At 49.6% G+C, this 25,474-nt stretch overlaps 1 protein-coding gene across 2 annotated transcripts in view; it reads left to right on the top strand.

Annotated features, from left to right (window-relative positions):
- Positions 1-274: 274 nt before the first annotated feature.
- UNC79 (unc-79 subunit of NALCN channel complex) overlaps positions 275-25,474 on the top strand; it is a 272,784-nt gene continuing 247,584 nt past the window's right edge. For both annotated transcript variants that reach the window (XM_077466667.1, XM_077466665.1), the window contains exons 1-2: positions 275-453; positions 16,967-17,087. In XM_077466667.1, coding sequence (XP_077322793.1) covers positions 432-453; positions 16,967-17,087 — 143 coding nt within the window. In that variant the 5' untranslated portion in view covers positions 275-431. The remainder of the gene's footprint in view (positions 454-16,966; positions 17,088-25,474) is intronic.

Here is a 25,474-nt window from a genome sequence, read left to right on the forward strand (position 1 = left end):
AGCGGAATGGACATCACTATAACCGTCTATATACGTCACCTTTCTCTATGAATGGGCTTCAGTAACCCGCCCTCCTCTAAGGCGAGCCCCGCCCCTCTCTGTAGATGAGACCCCCCCCCCCGTAGCCCCGCCCTCTTCCATAGAAGAGATCGGTAGACCCGCCTCTCTGTCACTATGAGCCCCGCCCTCCTCCATAGATGAGATCGGTGGACCCGCCCTCCTGTCAACACGAGCCCCGCCCTCCTGCACAGATGACTCCTCCCCTCCGGCGGCCATTGCGCTCAGTCGTCGGCCTCCCCCGATGATCGCTCTCGCACGGCGGCGGGTCACCTCCACATCCGGGTGTCCGGGTCACCCATAGATCACCCGGGAGGGGGGAGGGGAGAGCCGGCACCACGGATTCCTGTGCCAGAAGACTCCAACTGGACGCCATGTCCACCAAGGCGGAGCAATGTGAGTGACACCCCGAGAGACACCGAGAGAGAGACCGAGAGACACCGACAGAGAGACACCGAGAGACACACCGACAGAGACACCGAGACACAGCGAGAGAGAGCGACAGAGACCGAGATCTGTATACAGAGAGAGAGAGGAGCTGTCCGCGGTGCTGAACCCGGAGAGATGGGGGAGGGGGGTACTGACAGTACTGGGGGGGGGGTGACAAATCTGGGGGGGTACTGACAGTACTGGGGGGAGGTGACAAATCTGGGGGGGGGTACTGACAGTACTGGGGGGTGACAAATCTGGGGGGGTACTGACAGTACTGGGGGGTGACAAATCTGCGGGGGTAATGACAGTACTCAGAGATGACAAATCTGGGGGGTGCTGACAGTACTGGGGGGGTGAAAAATCTGGGGGGGGTACGGATAGTACTGGGAGGTGACAAATCTGGGGGTACTGACAGTACTGGGAGGTGACAAATCTGGGGGGGTACTGACCGTACTGGGAGGTGACAAGTCTGGGGGGGTACTGACAGTACTGGGGGGTGACAAATATGGGGGGTACTGACAGTACTGGGGGGGTGACAAATCTGGGGGGTTCTGACAGTACTAGGGGGGTGACAGATCTGGGGGGGGGTACTGACAGTACTGGTGGGAATGACAAATCTGGGGGGTACTGACAGTACTGCGGGGGGTGACAAATCTGGGGGGGTACTGACAGTACTGGGGGGTGACAAATCTGGGGGTGTGACAAATCTGGGGGGTACTGACAGTACTGGGATGTGACAAATATGGGGGAGTGACAAATCTGGGGGGTACTGACAGTACTGGGGGGTGACAAATCTGGGGGGTACTGACAGTACTGGGGGGTGACAAATCTGCGGGGGTAATGACAGTACTCAGAGATGACAAATCTGGGGGGTGCTGACAGTACTGGGGGGGTGAAAAATCTGGGGGGGTACGGATAGTACTGGGAGGTGACAAATCTGGGGGTACTGACAGTACTGGGAGGTGACAAATCTGGGGGGGTACTGACAGTACTGGGGGGGTGACAAATCTGGGGGGGTACTGACCGTACTGGGAGGTGACAAGTCTGGGGGGGTACTGACAGTACTGGGGGGTGACAAATATGGGGGGTACTGACAGTACTGGAGGGGTGACAAATCTGGGGGGTTCTGACAGTACTAGGGGGGGTGACAGATCTGGGGGGGGGGTACTGACAGTACTGGTGGGAATGACAAATCTGGGGGGTACTGACAGTACTGGGGGAATGACAAATCTGGGGGGGGGACTGACAGTGCTGGGGAAGGGGGGGCTGACAGTGCTAGGGGGAATGACAAATCTGGGGGGGGGGTATTGATAGTACTGGGGAAGGGGGGGCTGACAGTGCTAGGGGGAATGACAAATCTGGGGGGGGGGTAACTGATAGTACTGTGGAGATGACAAACAAATCTGGGTGGTGGAATTCTGACAGTGCTGGGGAAGGGGAGGGGGCTGGTAGTGCTGGGGGGAATGATACATCTGGGGAGAGGGGGTACTGACATTACTGGGGCATGACAAATCTGGGGGGGGGGGTACTGACAGTACTGGGGGGAATGACAAATCTGGGGGGTACTGACAGTACTGGGGGGCATGACAGTGCTGAGGGGGATTGACAAATCTGGGGGGTTACTGACAGTACTGGGGGGTGACAAATCTGGGGGGTTACTGACATTACTGGGGGGCATGACAAATCTGGGGGGGTACTTACAGTACTGGGGGGGTGACAAATCTGGGGGGGCTGACAGTGCTGGGGAAGGGGGGGCTGATAGTGCTAGGGGGGAATGACAAATCTAGGGGGGGGAGGGGCTACTGACAGTATTTGGGGAATGACAAATAAATCTGGGGGGGGGGGAGATTCTGATGGTGCTGGGGGGGAATGAGAAATCTGGGGGAGGGTACTGACAGTGCTGGGGGGAATGACAAGTCTGGGGGGGGGGGGGGGCGGTCTGACAGTACTGAGGAAGGGGGATGACAAAACAAATCTGGGTGGTGGAATTCTGCCTGTGCTGGGTAAGGGGGGGGGTCCGACTGTACTGGGGTCAATTACAAATATGGGGGAGGGGGGTACAGACAGTGCTGGGGGGATTACAATTTAGGGGGGTATTAGTGACAGTACTTGGGGGAATTACAATTACATTTCTCAGGGGGGAGGGGGGCTGACAGTGCTGAGGGGTAAAGACAATTGTGGGAGGCATGACAATTGTGGGGGGGGGGACTGCTGGAGGTACAGGTGCAGGGACACCAGGGGTACAGGTGGGTGAATGACAGAGCAGAGGGGACTTTTGAGAGTACAGGGGTGGGGCAGGAACCTACAGTACTGGGGGGGGGGGACTAGCGGTGCATAGGAGGAGGGCGGGGACTAGCGGGGCATAGGAGGAGGGGGGGACTAGCGGGGCATAGGAGGAGGGGGGACTAGCGGTGCATAGGAGGAGGAGGGGGGGCTGACAGTATTGTGGGGGCAGGAAAATAATGGCCACTAGATGGTGCTGACCATTATAGGAAATCACTGTATTAAGAAAAATGCTGAATTTGTTAGAGGCGGGTGAATGTCGGTCACATTCACCCAGCGGTTGTATAGATATCGGTGTCTCTTCTCCTGATAATAGTTCGGTGCTGACAATGTCCGATGTCCATCATGGCCGCTCTTTGTGCCGCCATCTTTCTTCTAGCCCCGGTTAGAGAAATCTAGAGGAATTGGCCGGTACAGCCGGATTTGTACAGCTTCCTCACTGCATGGTCTCTGGGTCAGGCCCGATGCTGATCAGCTCCGCCTCCTACAACATTTCTTAGCTGGAGATCCCGCCAGTAACAGAGCTTCCTGTTGTGGGCTGACAACCCTAAGCCACGCCCCCCACAATGAGCAGCGATGTTGTCAGACTGCTGTGTGTTCTCCTATCGGGTCTTTGAGAGATCCGATCAATGGGTGATCATCAGTGGCGGCCCGTAATGCACTGCGCCCCGAGCCCACCCAGGTGTGTGACGATAGTCAATAAATATTCTCTGTTGTCACATTGATTCTCCTTCCAGCCAATCAGGAAGAGGGTCCTGAGACCTGTTTCCCGAAAGCAGAAGCAATCCCATTGGACTAGGAGGAGGAGGGAGGAGAGGCATGCGCAGTACGGCGCGGACACTATATGATGGCCGGACACTATATGGCACAACACCGGCACACCAGCCGCCACTGGTGATCATCGGGATCACATCCGTTAGAGAAGGGGAGGCGGGGCTTTTCTTGGGGGGGGGGGGGGGTGATGGGGTGCGCTGCTGGGTGTATTGATGCTGGCTGTTGGGGATCTATTCTAGCTGGAGGAGATTCATTTTTGCAGGGGGGGGGTCTATTGTTTCTGTTGGGGGAACTATTGTTGCTGGGGCTGGGTCTTATATTGCTGGGGAGGTCAGTTATTGCTGGGAGAGATCTATTTTTACTATTAAGATCTACTATATTTAGATCTACTGTTGCTGGTTATAGGGAGATCTGTTGTTGCTGCCGGGGGGGAAGGGGGGTCTATTGTTACTGTTGTGGGAACTATTGTTGCTGGAGCTGGGTCTTGTATTGCTGGGGGGGAGGGGTCAGTTATTGCTAGGGGAAATCTATTGATGCTGGGAGATCTATTGTTACTGGCAGGGGTCTATTCTTGGGGAGATCTTTTGTTGCTGACTATGGGTATTTTGTTTCGGGTGGTCCATTGTTTTTTGGGAGATCTATTGATGCTGGCTATAGGGAGATCTGTTGTTGCTGCGGGGCGTGGAGGTCTATTGTTGCTGTTGGGGGAACTGTTGTTGCTGGGTCTTATATTGCTGGGGGGGGGGGGCAGTTATTGCCAGGAGGGATCTATTGTTACTGTCAGGAGTCTATTGTTGGGGAGATCTACAGTTGCTAGCTATGGGGAGATCTGTTGTTGCTGGTGGGCGGAGGGGGCATTTTATTTCAGTTGGTCCATTGTTATTTGGGAGATCTATTGTTACTGGCTGTTGGAGAGTCAATTGATGCTGGTTATGGGGAGATCTGTTGTTGCTGCCAGGGGGTGGGAGTCTATTGTTGCTGTTGGGGGAACTATTGTTGCTGGGGCTGGTTCTTGCTGTGGGAGGAGGGGTCAGTTATTTCTAGGAGAGATCTATTGTTGCTAGGAGATCTATTGTTACTGTCAGGAGTCTATTGTTGGGGAGATCTGTTGTTACTGGTGGGGGGAGGTATTTTTTTTTCGGGTGCTCCATTGTTATTTGGGAGATCTATTGATGCTGGCTATGGGGAGATCTGTTGTTGCTGCCGGGGGGGGGGGAGAGGGTGTATTGTTGCTGTTGTGGGAACTATTGTTGCTTGGACTGAGTCTTATATTGCTGGGGGGGAGGGGTCAGTTATTGTTAGGAGATATCTATTGTTGCTGGCTGCTGGGAGATCTATTGTTACTGTCAGGGGTCTATTGTTGGGGAGATCTACTGTTGCTGGCTATGGGTAGATCTTTTGTTGCTGCCGGGGGAGGGGTATTTTGTTTCGGGTGGTCCATTGTTATTTGGGAGATCTATTGTTGCTGGCTGTTGGAGAGTCTATTGATGCTGGCTATGGGCAGATCTGTTGTTGATGTGGGGGGGGGGTCTATTGTTGCTGTTGGGGGATTATTGTTGTATTGATGCTGGCTGTTGAGGATCTGTTCTAGCTGGAGGGAATTCATTTTTGCAGGGGGAATCTATTGATGCTGGGGCTGGGTCTTATATTTCTGGGGGGGGGATGTCAGTTATTGCTAGGAGAGATCTACTGTTGCTGGCTGCTGGGAGATCTATTGTTACTGGCAGGGGTCTATTGTTGGGGAGATCTGTTGTTGCTGCCGGGGGAAGGGAGTATTTTGTTTCGGGTGGTCCATTGTTATTTGGGAGGTTTATTGTTGCTGGCTATGGGAAAATCTGTTGTTGCTGCCGGGGGTGTCTTTTGTTTTGGGTGGGCCATTGTTGTTGGGGGGGGGGGGGGGGGAACTATTGTTTCTGGAGGGGGCTCTTTTGTTACTGGCTACTCGGTATCTATTTTACTGCTTTTCTTGTTATCATCAAGTTCCATACAAAGTACTTATCACCACAAGATTATACTTGGTTGTGTAGTCTCTAGAAGGGGCGGTCCTGGGAGGTGGGTAGGGGGCGGAACCAAGGAACGGTGCTCAGGGGTGGGTAAGGGGCGGAGAAAAAGGGGAAGCTCAGAAGGGGAGGAGTTCCTGCACCTATTCTCTGAGAAAAAAGCCCTTCCTGAAGATATCCAATATTTATTTTATTAGGACGCCTCTAGTGGCAGACGTGGGTCACACATGATTTCCTTTTATATACATTGTATATATTTATTGATACATTGTAAAACCTTCACACACAAACCACTTCCTGTCTGGGACAATTGTTTCATCTTTCACACGTGTTAAAATCTGCATTTTTTTTTTCTTTTTTTTTTTTTGCTAGAAAATGACTTAGAACCACCAAAACATGAGATATTTTTCTGAAAGCAGAGGCCCTGGGGAATAAAATGGTGGCTGTTATGATTTTTATTATGTCGCACAATATTTTCACAGCCAATTTATCAAACGCAATATTATTATTATTTTTTTTTTTTAAATGCACTAATATGAATTTAAATATGATTCCCAATTTTTTGTTAAGATATATAAATGATGATGTTGCGTCCTGTAAATAGATGCCAAACATTTGTCATGATTTAATATTGCGCACGCCTGTGAAATGGTGACAAACGCGCACACTGCCGAAAAAATTGTTGGTTTTGTTTTCGTTTCATTTTTTTATTTTTATTTTTTTCTCAAGTCATTCGTTATAATCGCAATTCCAAAATTCGTTAAATCGTAAATCCGAAAATAGGAAAGGAAATACGAAAATTCAAAATAACAACTAACTAATAATAACTTGACTATTAAATTATAAGAATTGGTTTGTCCTTTCAAATTTGGCTGTTAGAGAACGAAAAAAAAAAAGAAATTTTTCCAAAGTTACAAATTCTCAGAAATAACGAATGCCGCATCTAAACAAATAGAATGGAACAAATTAATAATAAATAATAATAATAAAATGTTTTTATTATTGCTATTGTTATTTATTATTATTAATTCATTACGTTCCATTGATTTAGATGCAGCAATCCTTGTTTTGGATAATTTGTAACTTCGGAAAAATTTGTTCGTTTTTGTTTTCGTTTCATTGTTTTTTTTTTTTTTTGTTTTTTTTTTTTTTTTTTTTCGAGTCATTCGAAAAATTTGTAAAATCGTAAATCCGAAAATAGGAAAGGAAATACGAAAATTCAAAAGAATAACTAACTAACAAATGGAACGGAACAAATTAGCAATAAATAATAATAATAATAAAATGTTTTTATTATTATTGTTATTTATTATTATTTATTATTATTAATTCATTACATTCTATTCATTTAGATGCAGCAATCCTTGTTTTGGATAATTTGTAACTTCGGAAAAATTTGTTAGTTTTTGTTTTCGTTTCATTGTTTTTTGTTTTTTTTTTGTTGTTTTTTTTTCAAGTCATTCGAAAAATTAGTAAAATCGTAAATCCGAAAATAGGAAAGGAAATACGAAAATTCAAAAGAATAACTAACTAACAAATGGAATGGAACAAATTAGAAATAAATAATAATAATAAAATGTTTTTATTATTATTATTATTATTTATTATTATTATTAATTCATTACGTTCCATTCATTTGGATGCGGCATTCCTTATTTCGGATAATTTATAACTTTGAAAAAATTTGTTAGTTTTTTGTTTTCGTTTCATTCGTTTTTACACATAAACCACTTCCTGTCTGGAACAATTGTTTCATCTTTCACACATGTTAAAATCTGCGTTTTTTTTTTTTTTTTTTTTTTTTATATTTTGTTGCTAGAAAATGACTTAGAACCCCCAAAAACATGAGATATTTTCTGAAAGCAGAGGCCCAGGGGAATAAAATGGTGGCTGTTATGATTTTTATTATGTCGCACAATATTTGCACAGCCAATTTACCAAACGCAATTTTTTTATTTATTTATTTTTAAACGCACTAATATGAATTTATGTACGATTCCCAATTTTTTGGTAAGATATATAAATGATATACAGCAGAAAAATGCCCAGGTGTGGACGGAGCCTGAGACATTTTTACCCTGTGATTGCCTCTCTTTCCCCCACACATATTTGAAAACATTTGATCAACATATACGAGTGAGACTAATGCCTTGTACACACGGTCGGAAATTCCGACGAAAAAGGTACGATCGGATTATATTTTCGGAAAATCCGATCGTGTGTGGGCTCTATCAGACTTTTTCTGACCTCAAATTTTCCGACAAAAAGCCCCCGGTTATAGAGGAGGAATGAGGCACTCCTAGGACGGCCCCCGGTAATAGAGGAGGAATGATCCCTGGAATGAGGCGCTCAGAGGATGATCCCTGGTTAGAGAGAAGGAATGAGGTGCTCAGAGGATGATCCCTGGTTAGAGAGAAGGAATGAGGTGCTCAGAGGACAGTCCCAGGTTATAGAGGAGAATTGAGGCGCTCAGGGGGTGGTCCCCGGTTATAGAGAAGGAATAAGGCACTCAGAGGACGGCCCCTGGTTATAGAAGAGGAATAGGGCGCTCAGAGGACGGTCCCCGGTTATAGAGGAGTAATGAGGTGCTCAGAGGACAGTCCTAAGTTATAGAGAGAGAATGGGGTGCTCAGAGGACGGTCCCGGGTTATAGAGGAGAATTGAGGAGCTCAGAGGGTGGTCCCGGGTTATAGAGAGGGAATGAGTTGCTCAGAGGACGGTCCCCGTTATAGAAAAGGTATAGGGCGCACAGAGGACGGTCCCTGGTTATAGAGAAGGAATGAGGTGCTCAGAGGGTGGTCCCGGGTTCCAGAGGGGAATGAGGAGCTCAGAGGAGGAATGAGGTGCTCGGAGGACGGTCCCGGATTATAGAGAAGGAATGAGGCGCTCAGAGGATGGTCCCGGGTTATAGAGGAGGAATGAGGCGCTCAGAGGATGGTCCCGGGTTATAGAGGAGGCATGAGGTGCTCAGCGGATGGTCCCGGGTTATAGAGGAGGAATGAGGCGCTCAGAGGATGGTCCCGGGTTATAGAGGAGGAATGAGGCGCTCAGAGGATGGTCCCGGGTTATAGAGGAGGCATGAGGTGCTCAGCGGATGGTCCCGGGTTATAGAGGAGGAATGAGGCGCTCAGAGGATGGTCTCGGGTTATAGAGGAGGAATGAGGAGCTCAGAGGACGGTCCCGGGTTATAGAGGAGGAATGAGGAGCTCAGAGGACGGTCCCGGGTTATAGAGGAGGAATGAGGTGCTCAGAGGACGGTCCCGGGTTATAGAGGAGAAATGAGGGGCTCAGCGGATGGTCCCCGGTTATAGAGGAGGCATGAGGTGCTCAGAGGATGGTCCCGGGTTATAGAGGAGGAATGAGGCGCTCAGAGGACGGTCCCGGGTTATAGAGGAGGAATGAGGCACTCAGAGGACGGTCCCGGGTTATAGAGGAGGAATGAGGTGCTCAGAGGACGGTCCCGGGTTATAGAGGAGGAATGATGCGCTCAGAGGACGGTCCCGGGTTATAGAGGATGAATGAGGCACTCAGAGGACGGTCCCGGGTTATAGAGGAGGAATGAGGGGCTCAGAGGACGGTCCCGGGTTATAGAGGAGGAATGAAGCGCTTAGAGGACAGTCCCGGGTTATAGAGGAGAATTGAGGCGCTCAGGGGGTGGTCCCCGGTTATAGAGAAGGAATGAGGGGCTCAGAGGACGGTCCCGGGTTATAGAAGAGGAATAGGGCGCTCAGAGGACGGTCCCAGGTTATAGAGGAGAATTGAGGAGCTCAGAGGGTGGTCCCGGGTTATAGAGAGGGAATGAGGCGCTCAGAGGACGGTCCCGGGTTATAGAGGAGGAATGAGGCGCTCAGAGGATGGTCCCGGGTTATAGAGGAGGAATGAGGAACTCAGAGGACGGTCCCGGGTTATAGAGGAGGAATGAGGTGCCCAGAGGACGGTCCCGGGTTATAGAGGAATGAGGTGCTCAGAGGACGGTCCCGGGTTATAGAGGAATGAGGAACTCAGAGGACGGTCCCGGGTTATAGAGGAGGAATGAGGTGCCCAGAGGACGGTCCCGGGTTATAGAGGAATGAGGTGCTCAGAGGACGGTCCCAGGTTATGGAATACAAATGAGGTTCTCAGAGGACATTCCCGGGCTCTAGAGGGGAATGAGGTGCTCAGAGGACAGTCCCAGATTATAGAGAAGGAATGAGGCACTCCGAGGACGATCCCTGGTTAGAGAGAAAGAATGAGGTGCTCATAGGACGGTTCCCGGTGATTGAGGAATGAGGTGCTCAGAGGACGGTCCCCAGTTATAGAGAAGGAATAGGGCGCTCAGAGGACGGTCCCGGGTTATAGAGGAGGAATGAGGCACTCAGAGGACGATCCCTGGTTATAGAGGAGGAATGAGGTGCGCAGAGGACAGTCCCGGGTTATAGAGGAGGAATGAGGTGCTCAGAGGACGGTCCCGGGTTATAGAGGAGGCATGAGGTGCTCAGCGGATGGTCCCCGGTTATAGAGGAGGAATGAGGGGCTCAGAGGATGGTCCCGGGTTATAGAGGAGAAATGAGGGGCTCAGCGGATGGTCCCCGGTTATAGAGGAGGCATGAGGTGCTCAGCGGATGGTCCCGGGTTATAGAGGAGGAATGAGGCGCTCAGAGGACGGTCCCGGGTTATAGAGGAGGAATGATGCGCTCAGAGGACGGTCCCGGGTTATAGAGGAGGAATGAGGCGCTTAGAGGACAGTCCCAGGTTATAGAGGAGAATTGAGGCGCTCAGGGGGTGGTCCCCGGTTATAGAGAAGGAATGAGGTGCTCAGAGGACGGCCCCTGGTTATAGAAGAGGAATAGGGCGCTCAGAGGACGGTCCCCGGTTATAGAGGAGGAATGAGGTGCTCAGAGGACAGCCCCTGGTTATAGAGGAGGAATGAGGTGCTCAGAGGTCAGTCCTAAGTTATAGAGAAAGAATGGGGTGCTCAGAGGACGGTCCCAGGTTATAGAGGAGAATTGAGGAGCTCAGAGGGTGGTCCCGGGTTATAGAGAGGGAATGAGTTGCTCAGAGGACGGTCCCCGTTATAGAAAAGGAATAGGGCGCACAGAGGACGGTCCCTGGTTATAGAGAAGGAATGAGGTGCTCAGAGGGCGGTCCCGGGTTCCAGAGGGGAATGAGGAGCTCAGAGGAGGAATGAGGTGCTCGGAGGACGGTCCCGGATTATAGAGAAGGAATGAGGCGCTCAGAGGATGGTCCCGGGTTATAGAGGAGGAATGAGGAGCTCAGAGGACGGTCCCGGGTTATAGAGGAGGAATGAGGTGCCCAGAGGACGGTCCCGGGTTATAGAGGAATGAGGTGCTCAGAGGACGGTCCCGGGTTATAGAGGAATGAGGTGCTCAGAGGACGGTCCCAGGTTATGGAATACAAATGAGGTTCTCAGAGGACATTCCCGGGCTCTAGAGGGGAATGAGGTGCTCAGAGGACAGTCCCAGATTATAGAGAAGGAATGAGGCACTCCGAGGACGATCCCTGGTTAGAGAGAAAGAATGAGGTGCTCATAGGATGGTCCCCGGTGATTGAGGAGGAATGAGGTGCTCAGAGGACGGTCCCGGGTTATAGAGGAGGAATGAGGCACTCAGAGGACGATCCCTGGTTAGAGAGAAGGAATGAGGTGCGCAGAGGACAGTCCCGGGTTATAGAGGGGAATGAGGTGCTCAGAGGACGGTCCCGGGTTATAGAGGAGGAATGAGGTGCTCAGAGGATGGTCCCCGGTTATAGAGGAGGCATGAGGTGCTCAGCGGATGGTCCCCGGTTATAGAGGAGGCATGAGGTGCTCAGCGGATGGTCCCGGGTTATAGAGGAGGAATGAGGCGCTCAGAGGACGGTCCCCGGTTATAGAGGAGGCATGAGGTGCTCAGCGGATTGTCCCGGGTTATAGAGGAGGAATGAGGTGCTCAGAGGACGGTCCCCGGTTATAGAGGAGGAATGAGGTGCTCAGAGGACGGTCCCGGGTTATAGAGGAGGCATGAGGTGCTCAGCGGATGGTCCCGGGTTATAGAGGAGGAATGAGGCGCTCAGAGGATGGTCCCTGGTTATAGAGGAGGCATGAGGTGCTCAGCGGATTGTCCCGGGTTATAGAGGAGGAATGAGGCGCTCAGAGGACGGTCCTCGGTTATAGAGGAGGCATGAGGTGCTCAGCGGATTGTCCCGGGTTATAGAGGAGGAATGAGGGGCTCAGAGGACGGTCCCGGGTTATAGAGGAGGAATGAGGCGCTCAGAGGACGGTCCCGGGTTATAGAGGAGGAATGAGGGGCTCAGAGGACGGTCCCGGGTTATAGAGGAGGCATGAGGTGCTCAGAGGACGGTCCTGGGTTATAGAGGAGGAATGAGGGGCTCAGAGGACGGTCCCGGGTTATAGAGGAGGAATGAGGGGCTCAGCGGATGGTCCCGGGTTATAGAGGAGGAATGAGGGGCTCAGCGGATGGTCCCGGGTTATAGAGGAGGAATGAGGGGCTCAGCGGATGGTCCCGGGTTATAGAGGAGGAATGAGGGGCTCAGCGGATGGTCCCGGGTTATAGAGGAGGAATGAGGGGCTCAGAGGACGGTCCCGGTTTATAGAGGAGGAATGAGGGGCTCAGAGGACGGTCCCGGTTTATAGAGGAGGAATGAGGGGCTCAGAGGACGGTCCCGGGTTATAGAGGAGGAATGAGGTGCTCAGAGGACGGTCCCGGGTTATAGAGGAGGAATGAGGTGCTCAGAGGACGGTCCCGGGTTATAGAGGAGGAATGAGGGGCTCAGAGGACGGTCCCGGGTTATAGAGGAGGAATGAGGTGCTCAGCGGATTGTCCCGGGTTATAGAGGAGGAATGAGGCGCTCAGAGGACGGTCCTCGGTTATAGAGGAGGCATGAGGTGCTCAGCGGATTGTCCCGGGTTATAGAGGAGGAATGAGGGGCTCAGAGGACGGTCCCGGGTTATAGAGGAGGAATGAGGGGCTCAGAGGACGGTCCCGGGTTATAGAGGAGGAATGAGGTGCTCAGAGGACGGTCCCGGGTTATAGAGGAGGAATGAGGTGCTCAGAGGACGGTCCCGGGTTATAGAGGAGGAATGAGGGGCTCAGAGGACGGTCCCGGGTTATAGAGGAGGAATGAGGGGCTCAGAGGACGGTCCCGGGTTATAGAGGAGGAATGAGGGGCTCAGAGGACAGTACCGGTTTATAGAGGAGGAATGAGGGGCTCAGAGGACGGTCCCGGTTCTAGAGGAGGAATGAGGGGCTCAGAGGACGGTCCCGGTTCTAGAGGGGAATGAGGGGCTCAGAGGACGGTTCCGGGTTATAGAGGAGGAATGAGGGGCTCAGAGGACGGTCCCGGGTTATAGAGGAGGAATGAGGCGCTCAGAGGACGGTCCCCGGTTATAGAGGAGGCATGAGGTGCTCAGCGGATTGTCCCGGGTTATAGAGGAGGAATGAGGTGCTCAGAGGACGGTCCCGGGTTATAGAGGAGGAATGAGGCGCTCAGAGGACGGTCCCGGGTTATAGAGGAGGCATGAGGTGCTCAGCGGATTGTCCCGGGTTATAGAGGAGGAATGAGGGGCTCAGAGGACGGTCCCGGGTTATAGAGGAGGAATGAGGGGCTCAGAGGACGGTCCCGGGTTATAGAGGAGGAATGAGGGGCTCAGAGGACGGTCCCGGGTTATAGAGGAGGAATGAGGGGCTCAGAGGACGGTCCCCGGTTATAGAGGAGGAATGAGGGGCTCAGAGGACGGTCCCGGGTTATAGAGGAGGAATGAGGGGCTCAGAGGACGGTCCCCGGGTTATAGAGGAGGAATGAGGGGCTCAGAGGACGGTCCCGGGTTATAGAGGAGGAATGAGGGGCTCAGAGGACGGTCCCGGTTTATAGAGGAGGAATGAGGGGCTCAGAGGACAGTCCCGGTTTATAGAGGAGGAATGAGGGGCTCAGAGGACAGTCCCGGGTTATAGAGGAGGAATGAGGGGCTCAGAGGACAGTCCCGGTTTATAGAGGAGGAATGAGGGGCTCAGAGGACAGTCCCGGTTTATAGAGGAGGAATGAGGGGCTCAGAGGACGGTCCCGGGTTATAGAGGAGGAATGAGGGGCTCAGAGGACAGTCCCGGGTTATAGAGGAGGAATGAGGGGCTCAGAGGACGGTACGTGGTTTGTAACCTTGCATATCTGGTTTCAGCAGAAATCTGCACCGGCCGCAATTTTCCGTATGATTATATTCTTCGGGACAATCGCTGGCCTCAGTCATGAATATTCATCGTCTTCATCATAATTTAATACATCTGTAATCCTTGAGATTCCCTCTAATGTTCAACCCATCCCCCACCCTCCCATTAAACAGCAGATTATAATGGAAGAAATATTTGCCGTCTGTTCTCCAGCTGCTGGATACGATTCCCCACCACCGGATCAGCTGATACAAATGATTTTAGTCTTTAATCAGAATAAAAGGAGATCCTTTCCATTGCAGACCCCAGATCTCTCCATAAAGAGGACCTGTCATGGCCCGTGCGATCACAAGTGATGTTGTTTATTCCTTGTGATGGCAATAAAATTGATAAAAAAATAAAAATACATTTTAAAGGATAAAAAAACAATAATAATAAAAAAACGTAAGCACGCCCCCGTGCTCACGCACAAAGGCGACCTCGCACATCGGTCTTGCCTATATACGTAAACGGCGTTCCCACCACGCAGGTATGGCGGGACCTCCTCTGTCAACTGGTAACCTGTAAAGGCTTTTAAATCATCTTTTATATTGTATATAAAAATTGGGTGTGATATTGTGTTCACTAAAATTAATTAAAGTATATAAAAAAAAATGTTTTTTTTTTTAAAAACCTCTGCGTAAATCTCCTGTGATAAAAATTGCAACAGCAACCATTTTATTCTCCAGGGCCTCTGCTTAAAGCGGGAGTCCACCGGGACTCCGCGTTTTTTTTTTTTTTAAAAGCCAGCAGCTACAAATACTGCAGCTGCTGACTTTTAAAATAGTGACACTTACCTGTCCAGCGCGCCCGCGATGTCGGCACCCGAAGCCGATCGCTAGGTCGTCTGTCGGGTCCTGCCGCCGCCATCTTGGGTATGGGAATCGGGAAATGGAGCCTTTCAGCTTCATTTCCCGGTTCCCTACTGCGCATGCGCGAGCTGCGCGGCGCAATCCGGACGGTCCCCGCTGCCTCTGGGATCTGTGTGTTTCCCAGCAGGCAGCGGGGCACTTGCGCAAAGGGGCGGGCAGTTGCGGAAAGGGGCGTAATCTACGCCCCTTTCCGCAGACAGCTATCCCGGAAGTGGGTGCAGTTACCTGGATTATCCAGGTAACTGCACCCCCCTCCCCCCTGAAAGGTGCCAATTGTGGCGCCGGAGGGGGGGGGGGGATTCCGATGAGCGGAGGTCCATTTTAGGGTGGACCTCCGCTTTAACAAAATGATATAATGTGTGGGTGGTCTTAAGTCATTTTCTAGCAAAAATTTTTTTTCATGTTTGTGAGAAATGTCAAAATTGGCCTGGGTGGCAAAGACGGCAATCCTTGTCACTTTGAGAGATTTCCTCTCACTTCCTGTTCATTTCCAGGAGAAGTAGTGAAGGGAAATTTCCCCAACAATCTAAAACCTGATGGTAAGAAACACGGAGTGAGCTCCACATCGATTGTCATTGAGTCCCGAAATCGAAATGTATTGTTCTTTAATCGGGGTGACACAAGCTGTTTTAAGCGATATGTTTTGGAGCCGGAGGGGGAAGGGGGTCACAGAGGTCCCCTTTATCAGGGCTTTAGAAACTGTATCGAACTGGGAGGCAGTAGTCTTATAAAAAGGGAACTTATTCGCTTATATGATTTGAGGAGCTGCAGCAGCCAGGTAGGTTCTACCTAGAAGGGTTTTAACCCTCACCTAGTCTATCCAAAACTAAATCCAAATGTTTTGGCTGAACCTACAGAGTAACGTGGGATGATCTCAGCAATTGGCTCCGCCCTACACGTTTCGTCTCATCAGACGTCACCCTGGGCTTATATGGTATGGAGATGCTACAGCAGCCAGGCAAGGGGTTTTAACCCTTTCCGACACTATCCAAAAGCTTGGCCTATACATACCCTTTAAAGCCCAACTGAACCTTCAGATGAAATCAGCTAAATACATTCCAGGTGCATCAAAACAAAAGGTGTTCAATGACTTACAATGTGTTTTTTTTTTTTTCCTTTTTAAATCAGCCACAGCCTGAGTAGAAAAGCCTGTCCACTACCAACAGCTGCAGAGAAGGACCCTTGCTCTCAATGTGGAATCAGTGGTCTCTATGCAGAGGTCAGACACGCCCTGTTGAATTAGAGTTATAACTTTGCAATCGGCAATGCTCATGCTCCTTGCTGATTGGAGATCTATGGCTGTGACTCAGCCAGAGGCAAGTCGGGCTTCTGCAGAGAGACCACCGCTTCCCCACAGAGAGCGAGGGTCCTTCCTTGAAACATTCTGGCAGGGGATGGGCTTTTTTACTCAGTCTGCGTCTGTTTTTTTAAAGAATACGCCCTGTAAGACATTGAACATCTTTTGTTTTGATGCCCTTGGAATGAATATTGGTTGAACTAGATCAGGGATATGCAATTAGCGGACCTCCAGCTGTTGCAAAACTACAAGTCCCATCATGCCTCTGGGTGTCATGCCTGTGGCTGTCAGAGTTTTGCTAGGCCTTAGTTCTGCAACAGCTGGAGGTCCACTAATTGCATATCCCTGAACTAGATGGATGTCTTTTTTTTTTCAACCAGACTAACTATGTAACTATTTATTTAGCTGATTTCATCTGAAGGTTCAGTTGGGCTTTAAAGGGAATGTATAGGGCAAACTTTTGTTTTAAGTTTTGGATAGTGTAGGAAAGGAATAAAATCGCTGCTGGGTAGGCCCTACCTGACTCCTGTAGCATCTCCATACCATATAAGCCCCAGATGACGTCTGATGAGACAAAACACATAGGGCGGAGCCCATTGCTGACGTCATTATGCTTCAGCGCCAACACGGAAGTGTCGGGAACTGTTTGCCGTCTTGTTTTATTTCAAATGCACATGGATGTTTAACCTTTTTGTAAGTGCATTACTTTTTTTTAAATAAAGCATTTTATTAGACATTCTACACTATGTGGGGCATGTTATTTCCAATGCCGGAATTGGTTTACGTAGCAACTTTATCTTCTTCTTATTTTTTTTTTTTTTTAAGGGATTTTTTTGGGGTTCTTTTTCCATATCTGCCCTTTCTGGATAGTCATGTAGTTGACTGTATAGAAGCTGGTCTAGGTAGTGTTAAGTTACCAGACCCTCATCCTTCCTTGTTACCCCCCCCCCCCCCACCCAAGATTTGCTCTCCACCTCCATTGTTTGCATTTGTTATATGTGTTGAACTTTATTCAGACTCGGCACTTTGTTTCTTTTTTTACCTCTCTGTACACAGTTGCCTCCAAGATCCGATACCTACACGAGTACCACCACCGCGTCATCCATAACACCTACCCAGTGCCAACGGGAACTGACATTGCCAACACCCTGAAGTACTTCTCTCAGACACTGTTAAGGTGAGAATTCTATTTTCCTCCAGTGAATAAAAGATGAAACAACGAGGCACAGCTCAGTTCTGCCTGGATTTCTGCTTTCTCAATGCTCCTATAAAACAAAAAATCCTATTAACCACACGATCTCTGCAATCAAGGCCTTTTGAAGCCAATTTAAGGAATTCTCCACCCAAAGCCAATGGGGGTGGGGATTTAAAGTAATCCTCCACCCAAAGCCAAAGTGGGTGGGGATTTAGAGGAAACCTCCACCCAAAGCCAAAGTGGGTGGGGATTTAGAGGAAACCTCCACCCAAAGCCAAAGTGGGTGGGGATTTAGAGGAAACCTCCACCCAAAGCCAAAGTGGGTGGGGATTTAGAGGAAACCTCCACCCAAAGCCAAAGTGGGTGGGGATTTAGAGGAAACCTCCACCCAAAGCCAAAGTGGGTGGGGATTTAGAGGAAACCTCCACCCAAAGACAAAGGGGGTGGGGATTTAGAGGAAACCTCCAACCAAAGCCAAAGGGGGTGGGGATTTAGAGGAATCCTCCACCCAAAGCCAAAGGGGGTGGGAATTTAGAGGAAACCTCCACCCAAAGCCAAAGGGGGTGGGGATTTAGAGGAAACCTCCACGCAAAGCCAAAGGTGGTGGGGATTTAGAGGAAACCTCCACCCAAAGACAAAGGGGGTGGGGATTTAGGGGAAACCTCCACCCAAAGCCAAAGGGGGTGGGGATTTAGAGGAAACCTCCAACCAAAGCCAAAGGGGGTGGGGATTTAGAGGAATCCTCCACCCAAAGCCAAAGGGGGTGGGAATTTAGAGGAAACCTCCACCCAAAGCCAAAGGGGGTGGGGATTTAGAGGAAACCTCCAACCAAAGCCAAAGGGGGTGGGGATTTAGAGGAATCCTCCACCCAAAGCCAAAGGGGGTGGGAATTTAGAGGAAGCCTCCACCCAAAGCCAAAGGGGGTGGGGATTTAGAGGAAACCTCCACCCAAAGCCAAAGTGGGTGGGGATTTAGAGGAAACCTCCACCCATAGCCAAAGGGGGTGGGGATTTAGAGGAAACCTCCACCCAAAGCCAAAGGGGGTGGGGATTTAGAGGAAACCTCCACCCAAAGCCAAAGGGGGTGGGGATTTAGAGGAAACCTCCACCCAAAGCCAAAGGGGGTGGGGATTTAGAGGAATCCTCCACCCAAAGCCAAAGGGGGTGGGGATTTAGAGGAATCCTCCACCCAAAGCCAAAGGGGGTGGGGATTTAGAGGAAACCTCCACCCAAAGCCAAAGTGAGTGGGGGATTTGAAGGAATCATCCACCCATGGCCAAAGTAGGTGGAGAAGGAATAATTGTGGAATAGAGTACAGCTCAGATTTGTATAGGACTAGGGTCTACATGCACTTGGTGCCCTGTGTGGGGGTTGGGGGATTCAACAACAATTTCAGGTTGTGATGATTCTTCTTCTTCATGCCTGCTTTTAAGAGTTGGGGAGATCTCTGCCCCCAATTTCCTATGTCGCCTCCTGCTGCAGCCATTACTGCCCCCCTAGTAATGTTTCATTTCTTTACATTTGTATTTATACCAAAAATGTCATATATTGCAGCTTACCAGTCCTTAGATGTGGCGGCTGCATGCTTTTTATTTGCTTTATTTTCTCCCGGTGATCCTGCCAGTATCACACTTGCTATCCGAGGGTGAAAACACTCACTACTGTATCTCTGAATTGTTGACACCCTAGGCTCATATCAACATTCTGGTCCTAAATCTCGAAACACTGTTAACCTCATCCATGGTCTGCATTTTGTCCCCTCACCTACTGGGGGGGGGGGGGGAGTACCCAAATCATGCCCACTTTGAGGCCCTGTCCAGACTCTGGCTGTAGCTATCCAGGGAACTCCCATTATGTCACTCTGAGTCCTATCCAGACTTCTCCTGTAACTATGCAGGGAAGGACAGTTTTGCCCACTCCACCTGAAATCATCCAGGGAACGCCCATTATGCCACTTTATTGGTGTGTCCTATCCAGACTCCACCTGTAACTATGCAGGGAACAACCATTATGCCCACTTTATGGGTTGGGTCCATCAAGACTCCACCTGAAATCATGCAGGGTATGCCCATTTTCCCACTTTATGGGTTGGTTCCATCAAGACTCCATCTGTAACTATTCAGGGAATGCCCATTGTGCCACTTAATGGATGGGTCCTATCCAGACTTCATCTGTAACCATGCAGGGAAAGCCAATTTTGCCCACTTTATGGGTTGGTCTCATCAAGATTTTGTCTGTAATTTTGAAGAGAATGCCCATGATGCCACTTTATAGGTTGGTCCCATCCAGACTCCACCTGAAATCATGCAGGGAGCACCTATTATACCACTTAATTGGCGGGTCCAGTCTCTACCTGTAACTATGCAGGGAATGCCCATTATGCCACTTAATGAGTGGCTCCTATCCAGACTCCACCTGTAAATATGCAGGGAACAACCATTATGCCACTTAATGGGTTTGTCCCATCCAGACTCCACCTGAAATTATGCAAGAAACACCCATTATGCCACCTTATTAGTGGGTCCTATCCAGACTCCACCTGTACTCATGCAAGGGAACACCCATTATGCCACTTTATGGGTAGGTCTTATTCAGATTCCTTCTGTAACGATACAGGGAACACCCATTATGCCACTTTATGGGTTGGTCCCGTCAAGACTCCACCTCGAACTATGCTGAGAATGCCCATTATGCCACCTAATGAGTGGGTCCTATCCAGACTTCACCTGTAACTATGCAGGGAGCACCCATTATGCCACTTTATGGGTTGGTCCCGTCAAGACTCCACCTCGAACTATGCTGGGAATGCCCATTATGCCACCTAATGAGTGGGTCCTATCCAGACTTCACCTGTAACTATGCAGGGAGCACCCATTATGCCACTTTATGGGTTGGTCCTGTCAAGACTCCACCTCGAACTATGCAGGGAATGCCCATTATGCCACCTAATGAGTGGGTCCTATCCAGACTTCACCTGTAACTAGGCAGGGAGCACCCATTATGCCACTTTATGAGTGGGTCCTATCCGGACTCCACCTGTAATCATGCAGGGAACGCCCATTATGCCACTTTATGGGTTGGTCCCGTCAAGTCTCCACCTCTAACTATGCAGGGAATGCCCATTATGACACCTAATGGGTGGGTCCTATCCAGACTTCACCTGTAACTATGCAGGGAACACCCATTATGCCACTTTATGGGTTGGTCCCGTCAAGACTCCACCTCGAACTATGCTGGGAATGCCCATTATGCCACCTAATGAGTGGGTCCTATCCAGACTTCACCTGTAACTATGCAGGGAGCACCCATTATGCCACTTTATGGGTTGGTCCTGTCAAGACTCCACCTCGAACTATGCAGGGAATGCCCATTATGCCACCTAATGAGTGGGTCCTATCCAGACTTCACCTGTAACTAGGCAGGGAGCACCCATTATGCCACTTTATGAGTGGGTTCTATCCGGACTCCACCTGTAATCATGCAGGGAACGCCCATTATGCCACTTTATGGGTTGGTCCCGTCAAGTCTCCACCTCTAACTATGCAGGGAATGCCCATTATGCCACTTTATGGGTTGGTCCCGTCAAGTCTCCACCTCTAACTATGCAGGGAATGCCCATTATGACACCTAATGGGGGGGTTCTATCCAGACTTCACCTGTAACTATGCAGGGAACACCCAGTATGCCCACTTTCTGGGTTGGTCCCGGCTCGATCACAGCTTTGAATATTCAGGGACTGGCCACCCAATGTTTCCAATCCCCACAACTAATTCCTTGTTGTGTTAGTTCTGTGGTCGCGGGACATGGCCCGGGACACAACATCAGCGGAACATAGGGCCAAGTTGCTGGACTGTCCCTGCAAATCCAGAAAGAATTGACATCTATGTAGGCCACTCTTCTGATCTGGATTACAAACACCTACCTCTCCTAATTTTTTATTAAATTTTTTTACCATGCGGTGGGGAGGAAGGGGGGGGGGGAGTCTGTAGTTCACAGAGCAGAACAAGTAAGAGCTGGTAACTTTAGTGGAAATTTCAGTTCAGTGCCCAGAATGTTACAGACATGCTGGATTTCTGGCAGGATCAACTGGTATTGAAGCCTACTTAGCCTGAAAGAGGAAAACCAACGCAGCCTCCATCTCTAAGGACTGGTAAACCGCAATGTGACATTTTGTTTTGCTTTTGGGGGTTTAGATACATTTAAACTTACAGGAGCCGCAGGGAGACTCCACAAGAACCAGGATAGGCTGGTGAACCTCAGGACCTACCTGCTGGTGTCTCCATCAGAGAGTGGGGGGGTGGGAGGGGTTAGTGGGTGATTCAGCTGCGCACTTCCCTAACCGTAAACCATTTTTTAGGGGAAATGACCCTTCACCTGCCGGGCTGGGCTGATGATCTGGTCGGGTTGTGAGAGTGAAGAAGAAACTATTTTTATAAAATCTCCAGCGATTGTGTGGTTAATAATCCTTCAGCCGTCATCGCTCCTCTTCACTGGCAATCCATTAGAGAGCGCTGGGAGTGGATGGTGTGTGGGTGGTGAGATCTGCCAGGAAATATTCCGCCTCATTCCTTACACAATCCAGCAACGCAGCTTCTACCATTCTCCCCAAATACAGGAGCTCCGGGCCGAGCGCGGCTCGTCATGTGGACACCAGGAAAGTTCTCTGGTCGTCACCAATCTCAGATGAGGAATGTTCAGTATGGAGGAGAATTGGTTTCTCCGGATAGATTAGATCCCTGCTGAGAGTTTTCCTCATAACCCTAACATTAACCTTCACGTCTGTATCCCTAACACTAACCTTCACGTCTGTAACCCTAACACTAACTCTCACCCTAAGCCTAAATGTAAATTTAACGCTAACCCTCCTTGCAATTCCTCCCTGTAATCCTAACGCTAACCCTCCCTGTAATCCTAACGCTAACCCTCCCTGTAATCCTAACGCTAACCCTCCCTGTAGTCCTAACACTCACCCTCCCTGTAATCCTAACTCTAACCCTCCCTGTAATCCTAACGCTAACCCTCCCTGTAATCCTAACGCTAACCCTCCCTGTAATCCTAACGCTAACCCTCCCTGTAATCCTAACGCTAACCCTCCCTGTAATCCTAACGCTAACCCTCCCTGTAATCCTAACGCTAACCCTCCCTGTAATCCTAACGCTAACCCTCCCTGTAATCCTAACGCTAACCCTCCCTGTAATCCTAACGCTAACCCTCCCTGTAATCCTAACGCTAACCCTCCCTGTAATCCTAACGCTAACCCTCCCTGTAATCCTAACGCTAACCCTCCCTGTAATCCTAACGCTAACCCTCCCTGTAATCCTAACGCTAACCCTCCCTGTAATCCTAACGCTAACCCTCCCTGTAATCCTAACGCTAACCCTCCCTGTAATCCTAACGCTAACCCTCCCTGTAATCCTAACGCTAACCCTCCCTGTAATCCTAACGCTAACCCTCCCTGTAATCCTAACGCTAACCCTCCCTGTAATCCTAAAGCTAACCCTCCCTGTAATCCTAACGCTAACCCTCCCTGTAATCCTAACGCTAACCCTCCCTGTAATCCTAAAGCTAACCCTCCCTGTAATCCTAACGCTAACCCTCCCTGTAATCCTAACGCTAACCCTCCCTGTAATCCTAACGCTAACCCTCCCTGTAATCCTAGCACTAACCCTCCCTGTAATCCTAGCACTAACCCTCCTTTTAACCCTAACATTATCCCTCCCTGTAATCCTAACACTAACCGTCCCTATAACCCTAACACTAACCCTCCCTGTAACCCTAACCCTAACGTCACCCCTCCCTGTAATCCTAACACTAACCCTCCCTGTAATCCTAACACTAACCCTCCCTGTAATCCTAACACTAACCCTCCCTGTAATCCTAACACTAACCCTCCCTGTAATCCTAACACTAACCCTCCCTTTAATCCTAACACTAACCCTCCCTTTAATCCTAACACTAACCCTCCCTGTAATCCTAACACGAACCCTCCCTGTAATCCTAACACTAACCCTCCTTGTATCTCAAGGCTAACCTCTGCAACACTAACCCTATATGCAACCCAACACTAACCCTCCCTGTTATTCAACACTAACAATGCCTATAATCCTAACACTAACCCTCGCCTTAACGCAACTCTATCCTTCCTTGTAAGCCAACACTAGCCCTTACAGAGATTCTAGCACTAACCCTCTCTTGTAACTCCGCACTAAACTTCCCTGTGATCCCAACACTAATTGTCACACTTAACCCTCCCCGTGATCCTAACACTAACCCTATCTATAACTCAACACTAACCATTCCTGCAATCCCAACACTAACCGTCCTAGTAACACTAACCCTACCTTAACCCTAACACTAACCTTCAAGTAACCCTAAACTAATCACTTATAAGAAACTGTTAGGGGGTTTAAAGCTGAACTCTGGTAATAGCACAGAAATACCCTTGCATTACCCCCTCCCCCATACTACAGTTAAGGCTAGGGTTAGGAGAGTAAGATGTAACCCTTGCCTTATTTCGATACCCCCCCCCCCCCCTTCTCTGGACTGCTCCAGGTTGTGGACGGGCCTTCGTTGTCCTCGTGTACAATGCAGGGCTATGTACTCGATGACACCGCTGGCTGGAGTGCCTCAGGGGGGGGTTACAGGAAGAAGGTCGGTATTCCATCTCATTCATCTACCCCTAGGCCTAGCTAGCAGTTAACCCTTACATCCAATGTGGGGGGGGGGGGTCCCCTCTTAGGGTATTTTTTATGTAATTCCAAAATCTCAACTTTAAACTCCCTGACAGTTTCCTATAAGTGTTTATATTAGGATTACAGGGAGGGGTTAGTGTTGAGGTTACATGAGGGTTACAGCTGCAGGAAGGGATAGATTTGGGTTCTAGGGAGTGTTAGTGTTAGGATTACAGGGTGGGTTAGAGTTGAGTTACAAGGAACTTTTTTGTTGAGTTACAGGGAGGTTTAGTGTTAGGGTTACAGGGAGGGTTGGTGGTGGGTCACATGGAGGGTTAGTGTTGGGTTACAGAGGGAATTAGTATTGGGATTACATGAAGGGTAAAATTTAGGATTACTCGAAGGTTAAGTGTTAGGATTACATGAAGGGTAAGTGTTAGGATTACAGGGTGGATTAGAGTTGTTACAAGGAACTTTATTGTTGAGTTACAGGGAGGGTTAGTGTTACACAAGGGTTTGGGTTACATGGAGGGTTAGTATTGGGATTACACGAAGTGTAAGCATTGGGATTACACTAAGGTTAAGTGCTGGGATTACACGAAGGTTAAGCGCTGGGATTACACGAAGGGTAAGCGTTGGGATTACACGGAGGGTAAGCGTTGGGATTACACGGAGGGTAAGCGTTGGGATTACACGGAGGTTAAGCGTTGGGATTACACGGAGGGTAAACGTTGGGATTACACGGAGGGTAAGCGCTGGGATTACACGAAGGGTAAGCGCTGGGATTACACGAAGGGTAAGCGTTGGGATTACACGGAGGGTAAGCGTTGGGATTACACGGAGGGAAAGCGTTGGGATTACACGGAGGGTAAGCGTTGGGATTACACGGAGGGTAAGCGTTGGGATTACACGAAGGGGGTAAACGTTGGGATTACACGAAGGGTAAGCGTTGGGATTACACGAAGGGGGTGAACGTTGGGATTACACGAAGGGGTAAACGTTGGGATTACACGGAGGGTAAGCGTTGGGATTACACGAAGGGTAAGCGTTGGGATTACACGGAGGGTAAGCGTTGGGATTACACGGAGGGTAAGCGTTGGGATTACACGGAGGTTAAGCGTTGGGATTACACGGAGGGTAAGCGTTGGGATTACACGAAGGGTAAGCGTTGGGATTACACGAAGGGTAAGCGTTGGGATTACACAAAGGGTAAGCGTTGGGATTACACGGAGGGTAAGCGTTGGGATTACACGGAGGGTAAGTGTTGGGATTACACGAAGGTTATTTTTTGTGCAATTCCCGGAGCTCAGTTTTATCTCTCCAACCTATTGAACCCGCACAGATCAATTTTCGGTAGACTGACCCTTTAATAGACATCTATGGCTGCTTCCCTCTGGTGGTCCCATAATTTGGGGTCTCGGGTGGGTGGGGGGAGGGTATTGCACACAGCGGTGGTATGTATGGTGGAGTGCATGTTGCGGTTTTGCTCACAATCTTCACACTTCATCCCCGAAAGTCACTTCCATTCTCGCGGTTTTCGGGGTTCCGCCAAGTCCAGCGTCGGCAAAAGGGTGACTTTTCATCCACCGGGCATTGATTATCAGAAACCGTATTGATCCAGAATGACTCCTTTACACCAGGCTCCAGTGATAACGCACAACCCACAGCAGCCAATCACGTTTCAGCAATGCAGTTGTCA

The sequence above is a fragment of the Lithobates pipiens genome, unplaced genomic scaffold (assembly GCF_037356315.1).
Source record: "Lithobates pipiens isolate NorthernLeopardFrog02 unplaced genomic scaffold, aLitPip1_a1.2 Scaffold_37, whole genome shotgun sequence".
NCBI lineage: Eukaryota > Metazoa > Chordata > Amphibia > Anura > Ranidae > Lithobates > Lithobates pipiens.